The 17,995-nt window shown below is 52.1% G+C and overlaps 1 protein-coding gene across 2 annotated transcripts in view; it reads left to right on the forward strand.

Annotated features, from left to right (window-relative positions):
- HSPA12B (heat shock protein family A (Hsp70) member 12B) overlaps positions 1-4,067 on the forward strand; it is a 233,325-nt gene extending 229,258 nt beyond the window's left edge. For both annotated transcript variants that reach the window (XM_083156289.1, XM_083157094.1), the window contains one exon: positions 2,344-4,067. In XM_083156289.1, coding sequence (XP_083012415.1) covers positions 2,344-2,984 — 641 coding nt within the window. In that variant the 3' untranslated portion in view covers positions 2,985-4,067. The remainder of the gene's footprint in view (positions 1-2,343) is intronic.
- The last annotated feature ends 13,928 nt before the right edge of the window (positions 4,068-17,995 follow it).

Genomic DNA, 17,995 nt, shown 5'->3' on the forward strand with positions numbered 1-17,995 from the left:
AATAAGAGATGAATGCAGAGAAAGGGAGGTAGTGCACTTATCTGGTCCCTGTGACTGATCCCAATAAGATCCAGACTCAAAGAGGCTCACTTCCTGTCCTTGATCACTGATATACCCTCTCTGGCTAACGCCCCCTTGCTACCTGATTGGCAGAACTAACTGCCACTCAACTATTTTTCCATAGGGCTTCACACAAACTGCTTCTGCTGTTCTTGCTTGTGGACAACAAATTCACAGGCTCTTAAATTCCCTCCAGCCTATGCGCTCTGTCTTATAAATCACCGGGTGCGCACTGACGTTTTTAGCCCCCTTATGATTGTTGGTCACAGAAGCTTGCTCCTGCGACCAGCTGCTTCCCTTGCGGCACCGGCAGAGGTTCCCATTTCTGGTCGCTGATGAAAAGGAGACACTAAGAAATATATTGCCCCCATGTGTACACAGCTTTAGGCATGCACTAGCTCAGAGCTACATTGTAGTGTGAGACAAAGCTGCCCAGCATTTGTGCAGAATTCCCAGTGTCCTGATTAATTGTTCATGCAAATAGAATTAGTAATGCCTCATCTGTGCTGTATTTAACCCATAAATCATCTGAAAATCTACTATATATTAATGTGGATATTAAATAAATGGCTTCAGCTCCCACAGGCGGACTGCGTGTGTATTGCTGCAGAGTCCTCGGTGAGATCACTCGGTCCTGTAGGAGATGTATCAGATGCAGATCATTTATCGCTCCGGTAGAGAATCTTCCTCCAGTGGGCTCTGTCATTAATCCGGGGCCCCAGCAGCGAGTCTGCAGGAATTATACACAGTGAGACCGTAGGGGCAGAACTTGGGGGCGCCTGTCAGGAGTTGTATAACCAGCAGCCGTTCATTTAAAGGGATAGTTAGTCCGGTATCAATACACAAAAACACAAGAAGAATTTGAACAGCCAGGGCCGGCGCCACCACTAGGCAAATCTAGGCATTTGCCTAGGGCGCCGGCCACTGGAGGGCGGCATTTTGTGCCGCCCGGGTACCTGTCCTACGGCGCTGTCTATTTAAATCTGGCGGCGGAGGCAGCGGGGGTCCCTGCAGTCCATTAAAAATCACGAGCGCTATCCGCCGGGCTATGCGGAAGCGCTTCTAGTGTGAAAACTCTGGCAGCACGGCGCAGGCTGATCTCAGCCAATCAGCGTGCTGCCAGTGTTTTCACACTAGAAGCGCTTCCGCATAGCCCGGCGGATAGCGCTCGTGATTTTTAATGGACTGCAGGGACCCCCGCTGCCAGATTTAAATAGACAGCACCGAACGACAGGTACCCCCCAACCGGCACCGGGGCGCCCCCAGCCCGACTCGCCTGGGGCGCTCCGGTGTCTTGCACCGGCCCTGTGAACAGCGCATATGTTTTGAGAATCTATGAATACAAATATTTGATAAACGATTGGATGGTCTCCTTCAAAATGTATTCAATATCAAATAAAATAATATTAATAAACCAAACTGGTAAAAATGGATTATGTTTAAAAGCAATCAAAGGGGATCCCCTCATTAAAATAGCAGGTATGTCGGAGAGTCCGTTCCTATTATACCCCTATGAAATAGTTACCACCCTTGATAGGGTATGTGAGTCCTCCACTGAATGTCCACAGGTCGGCCCAGGAGTGGCGAAACGCGGCAGTGCTGCTTGGGAACCCCCCCCTTTTAGAATTATACACAGAACTACAATAGGAATTCTGCTGGATGATGTCTCTTTAGTCCCTGCGGACAAGGAGAATGAGGCTAAATGGGATTTCTGTGATGAAGGTGAGCGATTGTGTAATGAATTGAAGAGGATTTACAGGTAGTAAGACAAAGTCATTGGAACATTTCCTGAACTGAGAGACGTTCTGTTTATTCAAAGCAATAATGTTCAAATCTGATCAGCTAGGTCAGCAGTGTGCAGGCAGGGGACCACGTACAGTACTTGTCACCCGAAAGTGGTGACCGCAGGTATATTATTGCAATAGCTGGGGGGTCCCTGTCATCGCCATGTTGGAGGGGAGCATAGATCTTGGGTGACGTCTAGGCAGAAGTGCTGTGCAGATTGGGGGATGCAGGCATTTCAGCTGCTGTGACATCACTGACAGTGTCACAGCAGCTCAAATGCCTGCATTGGAGCTTCAGCCACTGTTCCCTAACTGCCATAAAATAAAATTCCAAATCCCATGATAACAGGAATGTTCGTTTTCGAGGCTGCCCCACTATTTTTGATAAATAGTGGACAACCTTTGGGAAAAGTCTCCTTGTTTGTGCTTACTGAGGAACTTGCGTCTTCTAGCTTTACTGTGTTAATAAGGAAGCTTTGTTTTATCTTTCTGTTTGCAGAGGAACTGATGAATAAATCAGAGGTGAAGGGCATCAAGTATCTGTTCCTGGTGGGCGGATTTGCTGAGTCACCGATGTTGCAGAACGCTGTCCAATCGGCTTTCAGTGAGCTCTGTCGTGTCATCATCCCTCAAGATGTTGGTTTAACAATACTTAAAGGTGCAGTTCTGTTTGGCCTGGACCCGACCATCGTGAGGGTGAGGCGCTCACCCCTGACCTATGGTGTTGGTGTCCTCAACAAGTTTGTGGAAGGAAAGCACCCAAAAGAAAAACTCCTGGTCAAGGATGGTAAGAACTGGTGCACAGATATCTTCGACAAGTTTGTGTCTGTGGACCAGTCAGTGGCCCTCGGAGACATAGTCCAGCGGAGCTACTGCCCAGCCCGAATCGGACAAGGCAAAATCATCATCAACATTTATTGCTCCTCCACGGATGATGTTGTATACATTACCGACCCCGGGGTCAGAAAATGTGGGACCATAAATCTGGACTTGCCTGACATTGACGAGGCCAACGGGAAGACCCTGCGCCGGGAGATTAAGGCCAGCATGCAGTTCGGGGACACAGAGATCAAAGTAACCGCCATGGATGTCAAGTCCTCGAAGACTGTCCGCGCGGCCATTGATTTCCTGTCCAACTGAGGACAAATCTCATGCGAGATGCAGCACTTGAAGAACTGGCATAGCAATGGCTGCTGGAAACCGGTGGCACATCTCATTCACTTATTACTAACCTTTCCAGGTGATGCCATTACTGCGTCCCCATAACCCCATTCAGCACAGCTGTAGTAAATGAAGGGTTCTAGAAGGTGGAAATCTAGCTTTAATTCTCATGTTTTGCACAATTACCTTGTCACTTCTGTGTAAAAGTCAGGAGTTTGTCTTGTGAGATAACAATGGCCGCACCAATGGTATCTTTGTAACACATATTAGCGTAGTGTGGTTCATTTACTAGAGAGACGGTGCGTTTCACTTTGGAGAAACGCGTCTGATTTCCTGCCATGCAGGGTTCACTCATTTGCAGCCCAGACAGAAGTGTATTGTGCCAAAGACAGAAAACATTTCCTCAAAGTCCACTCATTTCTATATTCTGCCCATGGGAACATTGAGACGTAAACGCAAGAGGTCAAATGAGGGTCATTAGTGCATTTGTCAGCTGATGCAGTGTAAAAACTGGCAGCATAAGTCACCCCAGCCACGTTATTTACCATTGCCACATTATTTACCCCATCCACGTTATTCACCATTGCTACATTATGCAACCCTGCCACGTTATTTATCCCAGCCACGTTATTCAAATTGCCACATTATGCAACACTGCCACATTATTTACCCCAGCCACGTTATTTACCATTGCCACATTGTGCAACCCTGCCACATTATTTACCCCAGCCATCAAGGGCAAAACTACCGTAGGTGCAAGGGGGACAGCTGCTAAGGGGGCCCATATTACTGTGTAAGTTATAAGTGTTATATACACTCATCAACATTAGTTGGTACATAGGGGCCCTTACAGGCTTTTGCTATGGGGCCAATAAATATCTAGTTACACGTTAGTCACCATTGCCAGTGCATGTATTGCTGAAGTCAGAAGTAATGTGTGGAGATAATTATCACCACCAGGTGGCGCTGCTCTACTCAATATATAAGTAATAGTGAGACAATGATAAAGATAAATCTTTCTTTTAATAAAAAGTCATAAATCACAATAAAAAAATTTAGTCACTTTTCACGGGGCAGATACTCTGTGGATGTGAGCGCTACCTGAACAGCCCGCATCCTACCCTGGGAGCGGCTGACATGCCCGAGAGGCCCGCATCCTACCCTGGGAGCGGATGACATGCACGAGAGGCCCGCATCCTACCCTGGGAGCGGCTGACATGCACGAGAGGCCCGCGTCCTACCCTGGGAGCGGCTGACATGCACGAGAGGCCCGCATCCTACCCTGGGAGCGGATGACATGCACGAGAGGCCCGTATCCTACCCTGGGAGTGGCTGACATGCACGAGAGGCCGGCATCCTACCCTGGGAGCGGCTGACATGCACGAGAGGCCCGCATCCTACCCTGGGAACCGCTGACATGCACGAGAGGCCCGCATCCTACCCTGGGAGCGGCTGACATGCACGAGAGGCCCGCATCCTACCCTGGGAACCGCTGACATGCACGAGAGGCCCGCATCCTACCCTGGGAGCGGCTGACATGCACGAGAGGCCCGCATCCTACCCTGGGAGCGGCTGACATGCACGAGAGGCCCGCATCCTACCCTGGGAGCGGCTGACATGCACGAGAGGCCCGCATCCTACCCTGGGAGCGGCTGACATAAACGAGAGGCCCGCATCCTACCCTGGGAGCGGCTGACATGCACGAGAGGCCCGCATCCTACCCTGGGAGCGGCTGACATAAACGAGAGGCCCGCATCCTACCCTGGGAGCGGCTGACATGCACGAGAGGCCCGCATCCTACCCTGGGAGCGGCTGACATAAACGAGAGGCCCGCATCCTACCCTGGGAGCGGCTGACATGCACGAGAGGCCCGCATCCTACCCTGGGAGCGGCTGACATGCACGAGAGGCCCGCATCCTACCCTGGGAGCGGCTGACATGCCCGAGAGGCCGGCATCCTACCCTGCGAGCGGCTGACATGCACGAGAGGCCGGCATCCTACCCTGGGAGCGGCTGACATGCACGAGAGGCCGACATCCTACCCTGGGAGCGGCTGACATGCACGAGCGTCCCGCATCCTACCCTGGGAGCGGCTGACATGCACGAGCGGCCCGCATCCTACCCTGGGAGCGGCTCACATGCACAAGAGGCCCGCATCCTACCCTGGGAGCGGCTGACGTGCATGAGAGGCCCGCATCCTACCCTGGGAGCGGCTGACGTGCACGAGAGGCCCGCATCCTACCCTGGGATCCGCTGACGTGCACGAGAGGCCCGCATCCTACCCTGGGAGCGGCTGACATGCACGAGAGGCCCGCATCCTACCCTGGGAGCGGCTGAAATGCACGAGAGGCCCGCATCCTACCCTGGGAACCGCCGACATGCACGAGAGACCCGCATCCTACCCTGGGAACCGCTGACATGCACGAGAGGCCCGCATCCTACCCTGGGAGCGGCTGACATGCACGAGAGGCCCGCATCCTACCCTGGGAACCGCTGACATGCACGAGAGGCCCGCATCCTACTCTGGGAGCGGCTGACATGCACGAGAGGCCCGCATCCTAACCTGGGAGCGGCTGACATACACGAGAGGCCGACATCCTGAATCTGGTCTCTATATAAAGTCATTACCGAGCAGTCACAGTAACATTTTTCTACCCGCTACATTTCTAGACTCGACACCCGTTACCCTGCAGTGTATGGCGCTCCTCATGCACATCCCCCGGGGACATTACAGATATGTTCCACCTTTCAGACCAAATTTACTTACTTTATTGTCCAATATTTGGGGTGAACATTTTGTACCCCCTACTTACCCTAGTTATCCATTGCATACGATTCCACATCACTTATAATAATCGGCCATAATGTCCACGGTCTGTATATATCCCGCACATGACGCCTGCACCCAGTCCTACATCATTCACTCTTAGGGGGTGATTCAGTAATGATCGGATGGGCATAGGGGTGATTCAGTAATGATCGGATGGGCATAGGGGGTGATTCAGTAATGATCGGACAGGTATAGGGGGTGATTCAGTAACGAGCGGATGAGCATAGAGGGTGATTCAGTAATGATCGGATGAGCATAGGGGGTGATTCAGTAATGATCGGACAGGTATAGGGGGTGATTCAGTAACGAGCGGATGAGCATAGAGGGTGATTCAGTAATGATCGGATGAGCATAGGGGGTGATTCAGTAATGATCGGACAGGTATAGGGGGTGATTCAGTAATGATCGGACAGGCATAGGGGGTGATTCGGTAACGATCAGATGGGTATAGGGGGTAATTCAGTAATGATCGGACGGGCATAGGGGGTGATTCAGCAAAGATCGGATGGGGCCAAATTTGGGTAAAAGCATGTATTTACGCATGTGCAGACCCTGGGAGCAAACTGCTTCGGCCGGGCAGCGTTAAGCCGCTCGGTAAGCTGCTTAGCGAGTGCTCCTGAATCAGGCCCATTGTCTCTTCTTCCTATCACCACATACAGCAATAGGAGCTTTTCTGTGGCACTTATAATATATAATAGCCAACCTTACCCATGCCAGTGTGTGTTACCAGTGTGTTACGGAGAATACATATAGGAAAATCCAGAACTGGGCGCTTTCCTTACGGACTCCATATATCGGTTTAGAAATTTCAATAATGGGGGATATAGAAAAAATAATAATATACTCCCCTCTAGTAAGGCTTTCAGCTCCTCTCTCCTCCGAATGTTGGTTCCCTTTAATCCTCCGGTGTGGATATAAAGAGAGGAATACAAGGGAAACCAATGTGTAAATCGATACCAATAAAAAATAACTTCTATTATGTTCACTTTCTTGGTGGTATATTATTAGTGTGCCATTAGCGTACCCCAACTCACTCGAAAAAATATATAATAAGCTTATCAAGGGTTTTTTTTAGGGTAAATAGCGTACCCGTACTCACGGTGAGAATGATGGTTCAAAACATATCACGGTATCTTTTCCCGAATTTTGAAGTAAAAAAACTCTTTATCCACAAATAAAACAATAAAATACCCAGTGTGCAGGAAGTGCCAATCCTAGAGTCAGTCCAACGGTCCGGACCTGGAGCCTGTGTGGACTTCTAGTGTCACGCTTACCTGTTCTCTGGGAGATGAAACACTAGTACAGGAACAACATGTTTCGAGACTTCTGTCTCTTCCTCCTGGAGCACACTGGGTATTTTATTGTTTTATTTGTGGATAAAGAGTTTTTTTACTTCAAAATTCGGGAAAAGATACCGTGATATGTTTTGAACCATCATTCTCACCGTGAGTACGGGTACGCTATTTACCCTCAAAAGAAACCTTGATAAGCTTACTATATATTTTTTCGAGTGAGTTGGGGTACGCTAATGACACACTAATAATATACCACCAAGAAAGTGAACATAATAGAAGTTCTTTTTTATTGGTATCGATTTACACATTGGTTTCCCTTGTATTCCTCTCTTTATATCCACACCGGAGGATTAAAGGGAACCAACATTCGGAGGAGAGAGGAGCTGAAAGCCTTACTAGAGGGGAGTATATTATAATTTTTTCTATATCACCCATTATTGAAATTTCTAAACCGATATATGGAGTCCGTAAGGAAAGCGCCCAGTTCCAGATTAAAACCACCTATTTCTATCTATTCTCTCAGGGATAAGGGATATATCCCATTATACAGGATAGGGGAACTCCTATCATATTAGCGCTAATAGATTCTCTAAAAACTTCCAGCTTTTGTCCACATATAGGAAGATGTACTCAAAGTTTATTTTTTTACTTGTAACCAAATATTTCCTTATCCGATGTATTATTGGTTCTTTGTGTTACAGTATGTACGGAATGTAATCCCTGAATGAAATAAACCTTTATTATATATCCATGGGACCCTGTTCTCTTGCTGTAAGGGGAAAAACAAAAACCTGTAAGAATAACCCTAAACAATTCTGGTTAACTCCGTCTGGCAAATTCCTTCTTAAATGGACAAAACCATGTGCACTGCAGGTGGGGCAGATGTAACATGTGCAGAGAGATTTGGGTGAGTTATTGTGTTTCTGTGCAGGGAAAATACTGGCAGCTTTATTTTTACACTGCAATATAGATCTCAGTTTGAAGTAAAACCCCACCCAAATCTAATTATTTATTAGCAGTTTCTTATATAGCGCACAAAGAACCTTATTTTGGTTCACTCTTTCTGACAAAATCCTTCTTAGATGGATAAAACCATGTGCACTGCAGGGGGGGGCAGATGTAACATGTGCAGAGAGAATTAGATTTGGGTGAGTTTGTTTGTTTCTGTGCAGGGTAAATACTGACTGCATGATTTTTACACTGCAATATAGATCTCACTTTGAAGTAAAACCCTACCCAAATCGAATTCTCTCTGCACAAGTAACATCTGCCCCACCTGCAGTGCACATGGTTTTGTCCATCTAAGAAGGATTTTGTCAGAAAGAGTGAACTAGAATAACCCCCAAAGATTCCGCAGCGCTTATCTACAAATCTAATTCTATCTGCACAAGTTATTATCTGGGCGCCCGATTTTTTCATCGCACATTAAAAAATCGTGTTGCATCGCATTGCATACAATCATATCAAATGCGATGTGATGGGACCCGATTTTTAATCGCACAGGCACCCAGATGCCTGATTCCTATGTTAAATGCCCCCCCCCCACAGACCTGATCTTTGATTGTACACCCACCCTGATGGGTGATTACTATGTTAAATGGCCCCCCATTGTTAACGCCACCCCACTATCAACGCCAACCCGAAGCGTGGCGAGCGCAGCGAGCTCGCGAGGGGCGGCGGTACGCGTCCTCCGACCTTTTCATACCCCCACTATCCACATCGGCGTGGGGTTGATTTTATATAGTGTGGCGAGTGCAGCGGAATACATGTGAAGTAATACACGTCCCCTCGCAGGCACGCTGCGCTCGCCACGCTTCGAGTTGGCATTGATGCTGGGGTGGCAGTAACAATGGGGGGGCATTTCACATAGTAATCACCCATCAGAGTGGGTGTACAATTAAAAATCGGGTATGGGGGTGTATTTAACATTGTAATCAGGCATCAGGGTGCCTGTACAATGTAATATCGGGTATAATCGCATCGCATGCCACTAGTTAAATTGTACACTCCTCCCGGGAAAGGCTCAAAATCGGGTCCAATCGCATCGCATGCCTTAACTAGTGGCATGCGATGCGATATATCGGGCACCCAGATAATACACAAGTACACGAATATTCCATGGCAGAAAACAGTCAATAGAAAAAGCTGCTTCCCGCATCTTACTATTGTGATGGGTCAAACAGGCGAAACAAGAAAGCAAAGCACGCCATTTCATGCCAACAGATCATCCAGCGCTCATTTACTGGCCAGCAAAACAGGGAAAGTATCACAGTTCAACTACAAATATCCTTTCCTCTATAGGTTTAGGAACAGGGCTGGTTAATGGGTTGTAGCTCAGACAGGTCACAGGGGAGTCGGCAGAACAGGGCTGGTTAATGGGTTGTAGCACATGTGGAGCAAGGCTCAGGCAGGTCACAGGGGAGTCGGCAGAACAGGGCTGGTTAATGGGTTGTAGCAGATGTGGAGCAAGGCTCAGGCAGGTCACAGGGGAGTCGGCCGAACAGGGCTGGTTAATGGGTTGTAGCTCAGACAGGTCACAGGGGAGTCGGCAGAACAGGGCTGGTTACTGGGTTGTAGCTCAGACAGGTCACAGGGGAGTCGGCAGAACAGGGCTGGTTAATGGGTTGTAGCAGATGTGGAGCAAGGCTCAGGCAGGTCACAGGGGAGTCGGCAGAACAGGGCTGGTTAATGGGTTGTAGCAGATGTGGAGCAAGGCTCAGGCAGGTCACAGGGGAGTCGGCCGAACAGGGCTGGTTAATGGGTTGTAGCTCAGACAGGTCACAGGGGAGTCGGCAGAACAGGGCTGGTTAATGGGTTGTAGCACATGTGGAGCAAGGCTCAGGCAGGTCACAGGGGAGTCGGCAGAACAGGGCTGGTTAATGGGTTGTAGCAGATGTGGAGCAAGGCTCAGGCAGGTCACAGGGGAGTCGGCAGAACAGGGCTGGTTAATGGGTTGTAGCAGATGTGGAGCAAGGCTCAGGCAGGTCACAGGGGAGTCGGCCGAACAGGGCTGGTTAATGGGTTGTAGCTCAGACAGGTCACAGGGGAGTCGGCAGAACAGGGCTGGTTACTGGGTTGTAGCTCAGACAGGTCACAGGGGAGTCGGCAGAACAGGGCTGGTTAATGGGTTGTAGCAGATGTGGAGCAAGGCTCAGGCAGGTCACAGGGGAGTCGGCAGAACAGGGCTGGTTAATGGGTTGTAGCAGATGTGGAGCAAGGCTCAGGCAGGTCACAGGGGAGTCGGCCGAACAGGGCTGGTTAATGGGTTGTAGCTCAGACAGGTCACAGGGGAGTCGGCAGAACAGGGCTGGTTAATGGGTTGTAGCACATGTGGAGCAAGGCTCAGGCAGGTCACAGGGGAGTCGGCAGAACAGGGCTGGTTAATGGGTTGTAGCAGATGTGGAGCAAGGCTCAGGCAGGTCACAGGGGAGTCGGCAGAACAGGGCTGGTTAATGGGTTGTAGCAGATGTGGAGCAAGGCTCAGGCAGGTCACAGGGGAGTCGGCAGAACAGGGCTGGTTAATGGGTTGTAGCAGATGTGGAGCAAGGCTCAGGCAGGTCACAGGGGAGTCGGCAGAACAGGGCTGGTTACTGGGTTGTAGCAGATGTGGAGCAAGGCTCAGGCAGGTCACAGGGGAGTCGGCAGAACAGGGCTGGTTAATGGGTTGTAGCAGATGTGGAGCAAGGCTCAGGCAGGTCACAGGGGAGTCGGCAGAACAGGGCTGGTTAATGGGTTGTAGCAGATGTGGAGCAAGGCTCAGGCAGGTCACAGGGGAGTCGGCAGAACAGGGCTGGTTAATGGGTTGTAGCAGATGTGGAGCAAGGCTCAGGCAGGTCACAGGGGAGTCGGCCGAACAGGGCTGGTTAATGGGTTGTAGCACATGTGGAGCAAGGCTCAGGCAGGTCACAGGGGAGTCGGCAGAACAGGGCTGGTTAATGGGTTGTAGCAGATGTGGAGCAAGGCTCAGGCAGGTCACAGGGGAGTCGGCCGAACTGGGCTGGTTACTGGGTTGTAGCAGATGTGGAGCAAGGCTCAGGCAGGTCACAGGGGAGTCGGCCGAACAGGGCTGGTTAATGGGTTGTAGCAGATGTGGAGCAAGGCTCAGGCAGGTCACAGGGGAGTCGGCAGAACAGGGCTGGTTAATGGGTTGTAGCAGATGTGGAGCAAGGCTCAGGCAGGTCACAGGGGAGTCGGCAGAACAGGGCTGGTTAATGGGTTGTAGCAGATGTGGAGCAAGGCTCAGGCAGGTCACAGGGGAGTCGGCAGAACAGGGCTGGTTAATGGGTTGTAGCAGATGTGGAGCAAGGCTCAGGCAGGTCACAGGGGAGTCGGCCGAACAGGGCTGGTTAATGGGTTGTAGCAGATGTGGAGCAAGGCTCAGGCAGGTCACAGGGGAGTCAGCCGAACAGGGCTGGTTAATGGGTTGTAGCACATGTGGAGCAAGGCTCAGGCAGGTCACAGGGGAGTCGGCAGAACAGGGCTGGTTAATGGGTTCTAGCACATGTGGAGCAAGGCTCAGGCAGGTCACAGGGGAGTCGGCAGAACAGGGCTGGTTAATGGGTTGTAGCAGATGTGGAGCAAGGCTCAGGCAGGTCACAGGGGAGTCGGCCGAACAGGGCTGGTTAATGGGTTGTAGCAGATGTGGAGCAAGGCTCAGGCAGGTCACAGGGGAGTCGGCAGAACAGGGCTGGTTAATGGGTTGTAGCAGATGTGGAGCAAGGCTCAGGCAGGTCACAGGGGAGTCGGCAGAACAGGGCTGGTTACTGGGTTGTAGCAGATGTGGAGCAAGGCTCAGGCAGGTCACAGGGGAGTCGGCAGCTCTGGTGTTTTCTGTTGTGTGTTATGCAGCCCCTTATTACCGTCACATTTCACACCACAAGTTGCACACTTGCCAGCATTCTTTTTGATTGTGTATTTAGACGCTTTGAGGGAAATTAAAACCCTTTTTGCACTGAGGCAAAAACCCAGGTCAGCGTCTGTGTAAAAGTAGTGCTTGAAAAAAGTGTAAATTTCCCACAAATCCTACCCTGGTCATGACCAGGGATGAACGCAGGGAGGACCCAGGTGGGGAGAAGTGTAAACCATACTTGCCTACTTTTGAAAACTAGTTTCAGGGAGATTATAGTTGGTAATAGAATTTTGCAGTGTGCCCCATGTCATGCTCCACCCAGAGGGCGTGTCTAGTTCCATATATGGAGATATTGTGAAAAGAGATTGTGAACGTGGCACCTAGAAGCGTGGGTGTGTACCGCTACGTCTGAGAGGAATCTAGTAAAATGACTTATATCCAAATGTAGATGGGCCCCAAAGCAGTTAGTAAGAGCTACTATACTTGGTAACGTGCTGGGAAATGGTGCTGATGATTCAATGTATCTATCTCTCATTCCTTTTTTCCCAAAAAATGAAACCGTGTAATGTGGGCTAGGTGACATGAGGGAGATTGCTAGACTAATGAGGGAGAGAGGGAGATTGCTGCTATGTGAGGGAGTCTCCTGCAGAATGCAGGAGGGGAGGTAACTATGATGTAACAGTGTAATGTGGGCTAGATGACATGAGGGAGATTGCTAGACTAATGCGGGAGAGAGGGAGATTGCTGCTATGTCAGGGAGTCTCCTGCAGAATGCAGGAGGGGAGGTAACTATGATGTAACAGTGTAATGTGGGCTAGATGACATGAGGGAGATTGCTAGACTAATGCGGGAGAGAGGGAGATTGCTGCTATGTCAGGGAGTCTCCTGCAGAATGCAGGAGGGGAGGTAACTATGATGTAACAGTGTAATGTGGGCTAGATGACATGAGGGAGATTGCTAGACTAATGCGGGAGAGAGGGAGATTGCGGCTATGTCAGGGAGTCTCCTGCAGAATGCAGTAGGGGAGGTAACTATGATGTAACAGTGTAATGTGGGCTAGGTGATATGAGGGAGATTGCTAGACTAATGAGGGAGAGAGGGAGATTGCTGCTATGTCAGGGAGTCTCCTGCAGAATGCAGGAGGGGAGGTAACTATGATGTAACAGTGTATTGAGGGCTAGGTGACATGAGGGAGAGAGATTGCTAGACTAATGAGGGAGAGAGGGAGATTGCTGCTATGTCAGGGAGTCTCCTGCAGAATGCTGGAGGGGAGGTAATTATGATGTAACAGTGTAATGTGGGCTAGGTGACATGGGGGAGATTGCTAGACTAATGAGGGACTGAGGGAGCTTGCTGCTATGTTAGGGAGTCTCCTGCAGAATGCAGGAGGGGAGGTAACTATGATGTAACAGTGTAATGTGGGCTAGGTGACATGAGGGAGATTGCTAGACTAATGAGGGAGAGAGGGAGATTGCTGCTATGTCAGGGAAACTCCTGCAGAATGCTGGAGGGGAGGTAATTATGATGTAATGGTGTAATGTGGGCTAGGTGACATGAGGGAGATTGCTAGACTAATGAGGGAGAGAGGGAGCTTGCTGCTATGTCAGGGAGTCTCCTGCAGAATGCAGGAGGGTAGGTAACTATGGTGTAAACTGGAATGCCAGGTCGCCCAGCTCCCGTGTATAGCAATGGTGGACCCTAACCTCCTGACCGCAGTGTCCTGTTGTCAGTTCCGAGGTTGGGAGGGTGGTGCACACAGCCTCCGCTGCTGTCTCATGTACTGTGCAGTGTCCTGCGGTCAGTATGGAGGTTTAGCGGAGGGAGCGCACAGCCTCCGCTGCTGTCTCATGTACTGTGCAGCGTCCTGCGGTCAGTATGGAGGTTTAGCGGAGGGAGCGCACAGCCTCCGCTGCTGTCTCATGTACTGTGCAGCGTCCTGCGGTCAGTATGGAGGTTGGGTGGGCGGTGCACACAGCCTCCGCTGCTGTCTCATGTACTGTGCAGTGTCCTGCGGTCAGTATGGAGGTTGGGTGGGCGGTGCACACAGCCTCCGCTGCTGTCTCATGTACTGTGCAGTGTCCTGTGGTCAGTATGGAGGTTGGGTGGGCGCTGCACACAGCCTCCGCTGCTGTCTCATGTACTGTGCAGTGTCCTGTGGTGAGTATGGAGGTTGGGTGGGCGGTGCACACAGCCTCCGCTGCTGTCTCATGTACTGTGCAGGGTCCTGTGGTCAGTATGGAGGTTGGGTGGGCGGTGCACACAGCCTCCGCTGATGTCTCATGTACTGTGCAGTGTCCTGTGGTCAGTATGGAGGTTGGGTGGGCGGTGCACACAGCCTCCGCTGATGTCTCATGTATTGTGCAGTGTCCTGTGGTCAGTATGGAGGTTGGGCGGGCGGTGCACACAGCCTCCGCTGCTGTCTCATGTACTGTGCAGTGTCCTGAGGTCAGTATGGAGGTTGGGTGGGTGGTGCACACAGCCTCCGCTGCTGTCTCATGTACTGTGCAGTGTCCTGTGGTCAGTATGGAGGTTGGGTGGGCGGTGCACACAGCCTCCGCTGATGTCTCATGTACTGAGCAGTGTCCTGTGGTCAGTATGGAGGTTGGGTGGGCGGTGCACACAGCCTCCGCTGCTGTCTCATGTACTGTGCAGGATCCTGTGGTCAGTATGGAGGTTGGGTGGGCGGTGCACACGGCCTCCGCTGCTGTCTCATGTACTGTGCAGGGTCCTGCGGTCAGTATGGAGGTTGGGCAGATGGTGCACACAGCCTCCGCTGCTGTCTCATGTACTGTGCAGTGTCCTGTGGTCAGTATGGAGGTTGGGTGGGCGGTGCACACAGCCTCCGCTGCTGTCTCATGTACTGTGCAGGGTCCTGCGGTCAGTATGGAGGTTGGGTGGGCGGTGCACACAGCCTCCGCTGCTGTCTCATGTACTGTGCAGTGTCCTGTGGTCAGTATGGAGGTTGGGCGGGCGGTGCACACAGCCTCCGCTGCTGTCTCATGTACTGTGCAGTGTCCTGTGGTCAGTATGGAGGTTGGGTGGGTGGTGCACACAGCCTCCGCTGCTGTCTCATGTACTGTGCAGTGTCCTGCGGTCAGTATGGAGGTTGGGTGGGCGGTGCACACAGCCTCCGCTGCGGTCTCATGTACTGTGCAGTGTCCTGTGGTCAGTATGGAGGTTGGGAGGGCGGTGCACACAGCCTCCGCTGCTGTCTCATGTACTGTGCAGTGTCCTGTGGTCAGTATGGAGGTTGGGTGGGCGGTGCACACAGCCTCCGCTGATGTCTCATGTACTGTGCAGTGTCCTGTGGTCAGTATGGAGGTTGGGTGGGCGGTGCACACAGCCTCCGCTGATGTCTCATGTACTGTGCAGTGTCCTGTGGTCAGTATGGAGGTTGGGTGGGCGGTGCACACAGCCTCCGCTGCTGTCTCATGTACTGTGCAGTGTCCTGGGGTCAGTATGGAGGTTGGGTGGGTGGTGCACACAGCCTCCGCTGCTGTCTCATGTACTGTGCAGTGTCCTGCGGTCAGTATGGAGGTTGGGAGGGCGGTGCACACAGCCTCCGCTGCTGTCTCATGTACTGTGCAGCGTCCTGTGGTCAGTATGGAGGTTGGGTGGGCGGTGCACACAGCCTCCGCTGATGTCTCATGTACTGTGCAGCGTCCTGCGGTCAGTATGGAGGTTGGGTGGGCGGTGCACACAGCCTCCGCTGATGTCTCATGTACTGTGCAGTGTCCTGTGGTCAGTATGGAGGTTGGGTGGGCGGTGCACACAGCCTCCGCTGATGTCTCATGTACTGTGCAGTGTCCTGTGGTCAGTATGGAGGTTGGGTGAGCGGTGCACACAGCCTCCGCTGCTGTCTCATGTACTGTGCAGTGTCCTGCGGTCAGTATGGAGGTTGGTTGGGCGGTGCACACAGCCCCCGCTGCTGTCTCATGTACTGTGCAGTGTCCTGCGGTCAGTATGGAGGTTGGGTGGGCGGTGCACACAGCCTCCGCTGCTGTCTCATGTACTGTGCAGGGTCCTGCGGTCAGTATGGAGGTTGGGTGGGCGGTGCACACAGCCTCCGCTGCTGTCTCATGTACTGTGCAGTGTCCTGTGGTCAGTATGGAGGTTGGGTGGGCGGTGCACACAGCCTCCGCTGCTGTCTCATGTACTGTGCAGTGTCCTGTGGTCAGTATGGAGGTTGGGTGGGCGGTGCACACAGTCTCCGCTGCTGTCTCATGTACTGTGCAGTGTCCTGTGGTCAGTATGGAGGTTGGGTGGGCGGTGCACACAGCCTCCGCTGATGTCTCATGTATTGTCCAGTGCCCTGTGGTCAGTATGGAGGTTGGGTGGGCGGTGCACACAGCCTCCGCTGCTGTCTCATGTACTGTGCAGTGTCCTGTGGTCAGTATGGAGGTTGGGTGGGCGGTGCACACAGCCTCCGCTGCTGTCTCATGTACTGTGCAGTGTCCTGCGGTCAGTATGGAGGTTGGGTGGGCGGTGCACACAGCCTCCGCTGCTGTCTCATGTACTGTGCAGTGTCCTGCGGTCAGTATGGAGGTTGGGTGGGCGGTGCACACAGCCTCCGCTGCTGTCTCATGTACTGTGCAGTGTCCTGTGGTCAGTATGGAGGTTGGGTGAGCGGTGCACACAGCCTCCGCTGCTGTCTCATGTACTGTGCAGTGTCCTGTGGTCAGTATGGAGGTTGGGTGGGCGGTGCACACAGCCTCCGCTGCTGTCTCATGTACTGTGCAGTGTCCTGTGGTCAGTATGGAGGTTGGGTGGGCGGTGCACACAGCCTCCGCTGATGTCTCATGTATTGTGCAGTGTCCTGTGGTCAGTATGGAGGTTGGGCGGGCGGTGCACACAGCCTCCGCTGCTGTCTCATGTACTGTGCAGTGTCCTGAGGTCAGTATGGAGGTTGGGTGGGTGGTGCACACAGCCTCCGCTGCTGTCTCATGTACTGTGCAGTGTCCTGTGGTCAGTATGGAGGTTGGGTGGGCGGTGCACACAGCCTCCGCTGATGTCTCATGTACTGTGCAGTGTCCTGTGGTCAGTATGGAGGTTGGGTGGGCGGTGCACACAGCCTCCGCTGCTGTCTCATGTACTGTGCAGGATCCTGTGGTCAGTATGGAGGTTGGGTGGGCGGTGCACACGGCCTCCGCTGCTGTCTCATGTACTGTGCAGGGTCCTGCGGTCAGTATGGAGGTTGGGCAGATGGTGCACACAGCCTCCGCTGCTGTCTCATGTACTGTGCAGTGTCCTGTGGTCAGTATGGAGGTTGGGTGGTGTGACCGGACGCCTGCCCTTAGCTCTGGCTACGCCCTTCGGGTCCACAGATTGCGGTACCAGGTCTCACGGGACCGTGCCAATTGGGGATTCCCTGTTACCGTCAGCAACCGCCTGTTACTGACTCCGCCCACTACGCAGTGGGCGGGGTATCGCTGCCACCACCAGACTCCTTATACGTGGCGCCTGGAACCACGGTTACCTCCTCAGGGCCAACTGCTGGCACCTGAGTACTACCTGCGGGAGTGTATGCGTTGACGCGCTGCTGACACACTCCTGGCTGGCGTCAGTTGCTTCCCCTCTGGTTCACGGACCAGACCTCTGCTTCGGTAGCTGGCAGAGCGGAGCTCGGAGGACGCTGGATACCTTTACCCAGAACAGCCGGAGAACGGAATTATTGCGGTAATTCTGTTAGTCGCAAGATGGCAGAGACGTCTTGAGGCAAGAAGATGTTTATTTGCTCAAAGTTCTTAAAAGAACTCTCTCCTAGAATAGGAGAGTGCAGCACACAGCAGACTGTTTACAGCAGGACAGGTAGAACAGAGTACAACTTTGGGCTCACAGGGCCCTGCTTATATAGGCAGAAAACTCTTTGACATTGTCAGATCCTCCCCATACATTTACAATTTGCATCTCAATCTGATATGTTACTTCCAGTGCATAACGAACCAAGATTACATACTACAAAGGATAAGTCCAATTTCCTTAGAATACATAACTTCCAGGAACAGGGGAGATATTTA

Source organism: Crinia signifera, chromosome 1 (assembly GCF_055691185.1).
Source record: "Crinia signifera chromosome 1, ASM5569118v1, whole genome shotgun sequence".
In the NCBI taxonomy this organism is placed as follows: domain Eukaryota; kingdom Metazoa; phylum Chordata; class Amphibia; order Anura; family Myobatrachidae; genus Crinia; species Crinia signifera.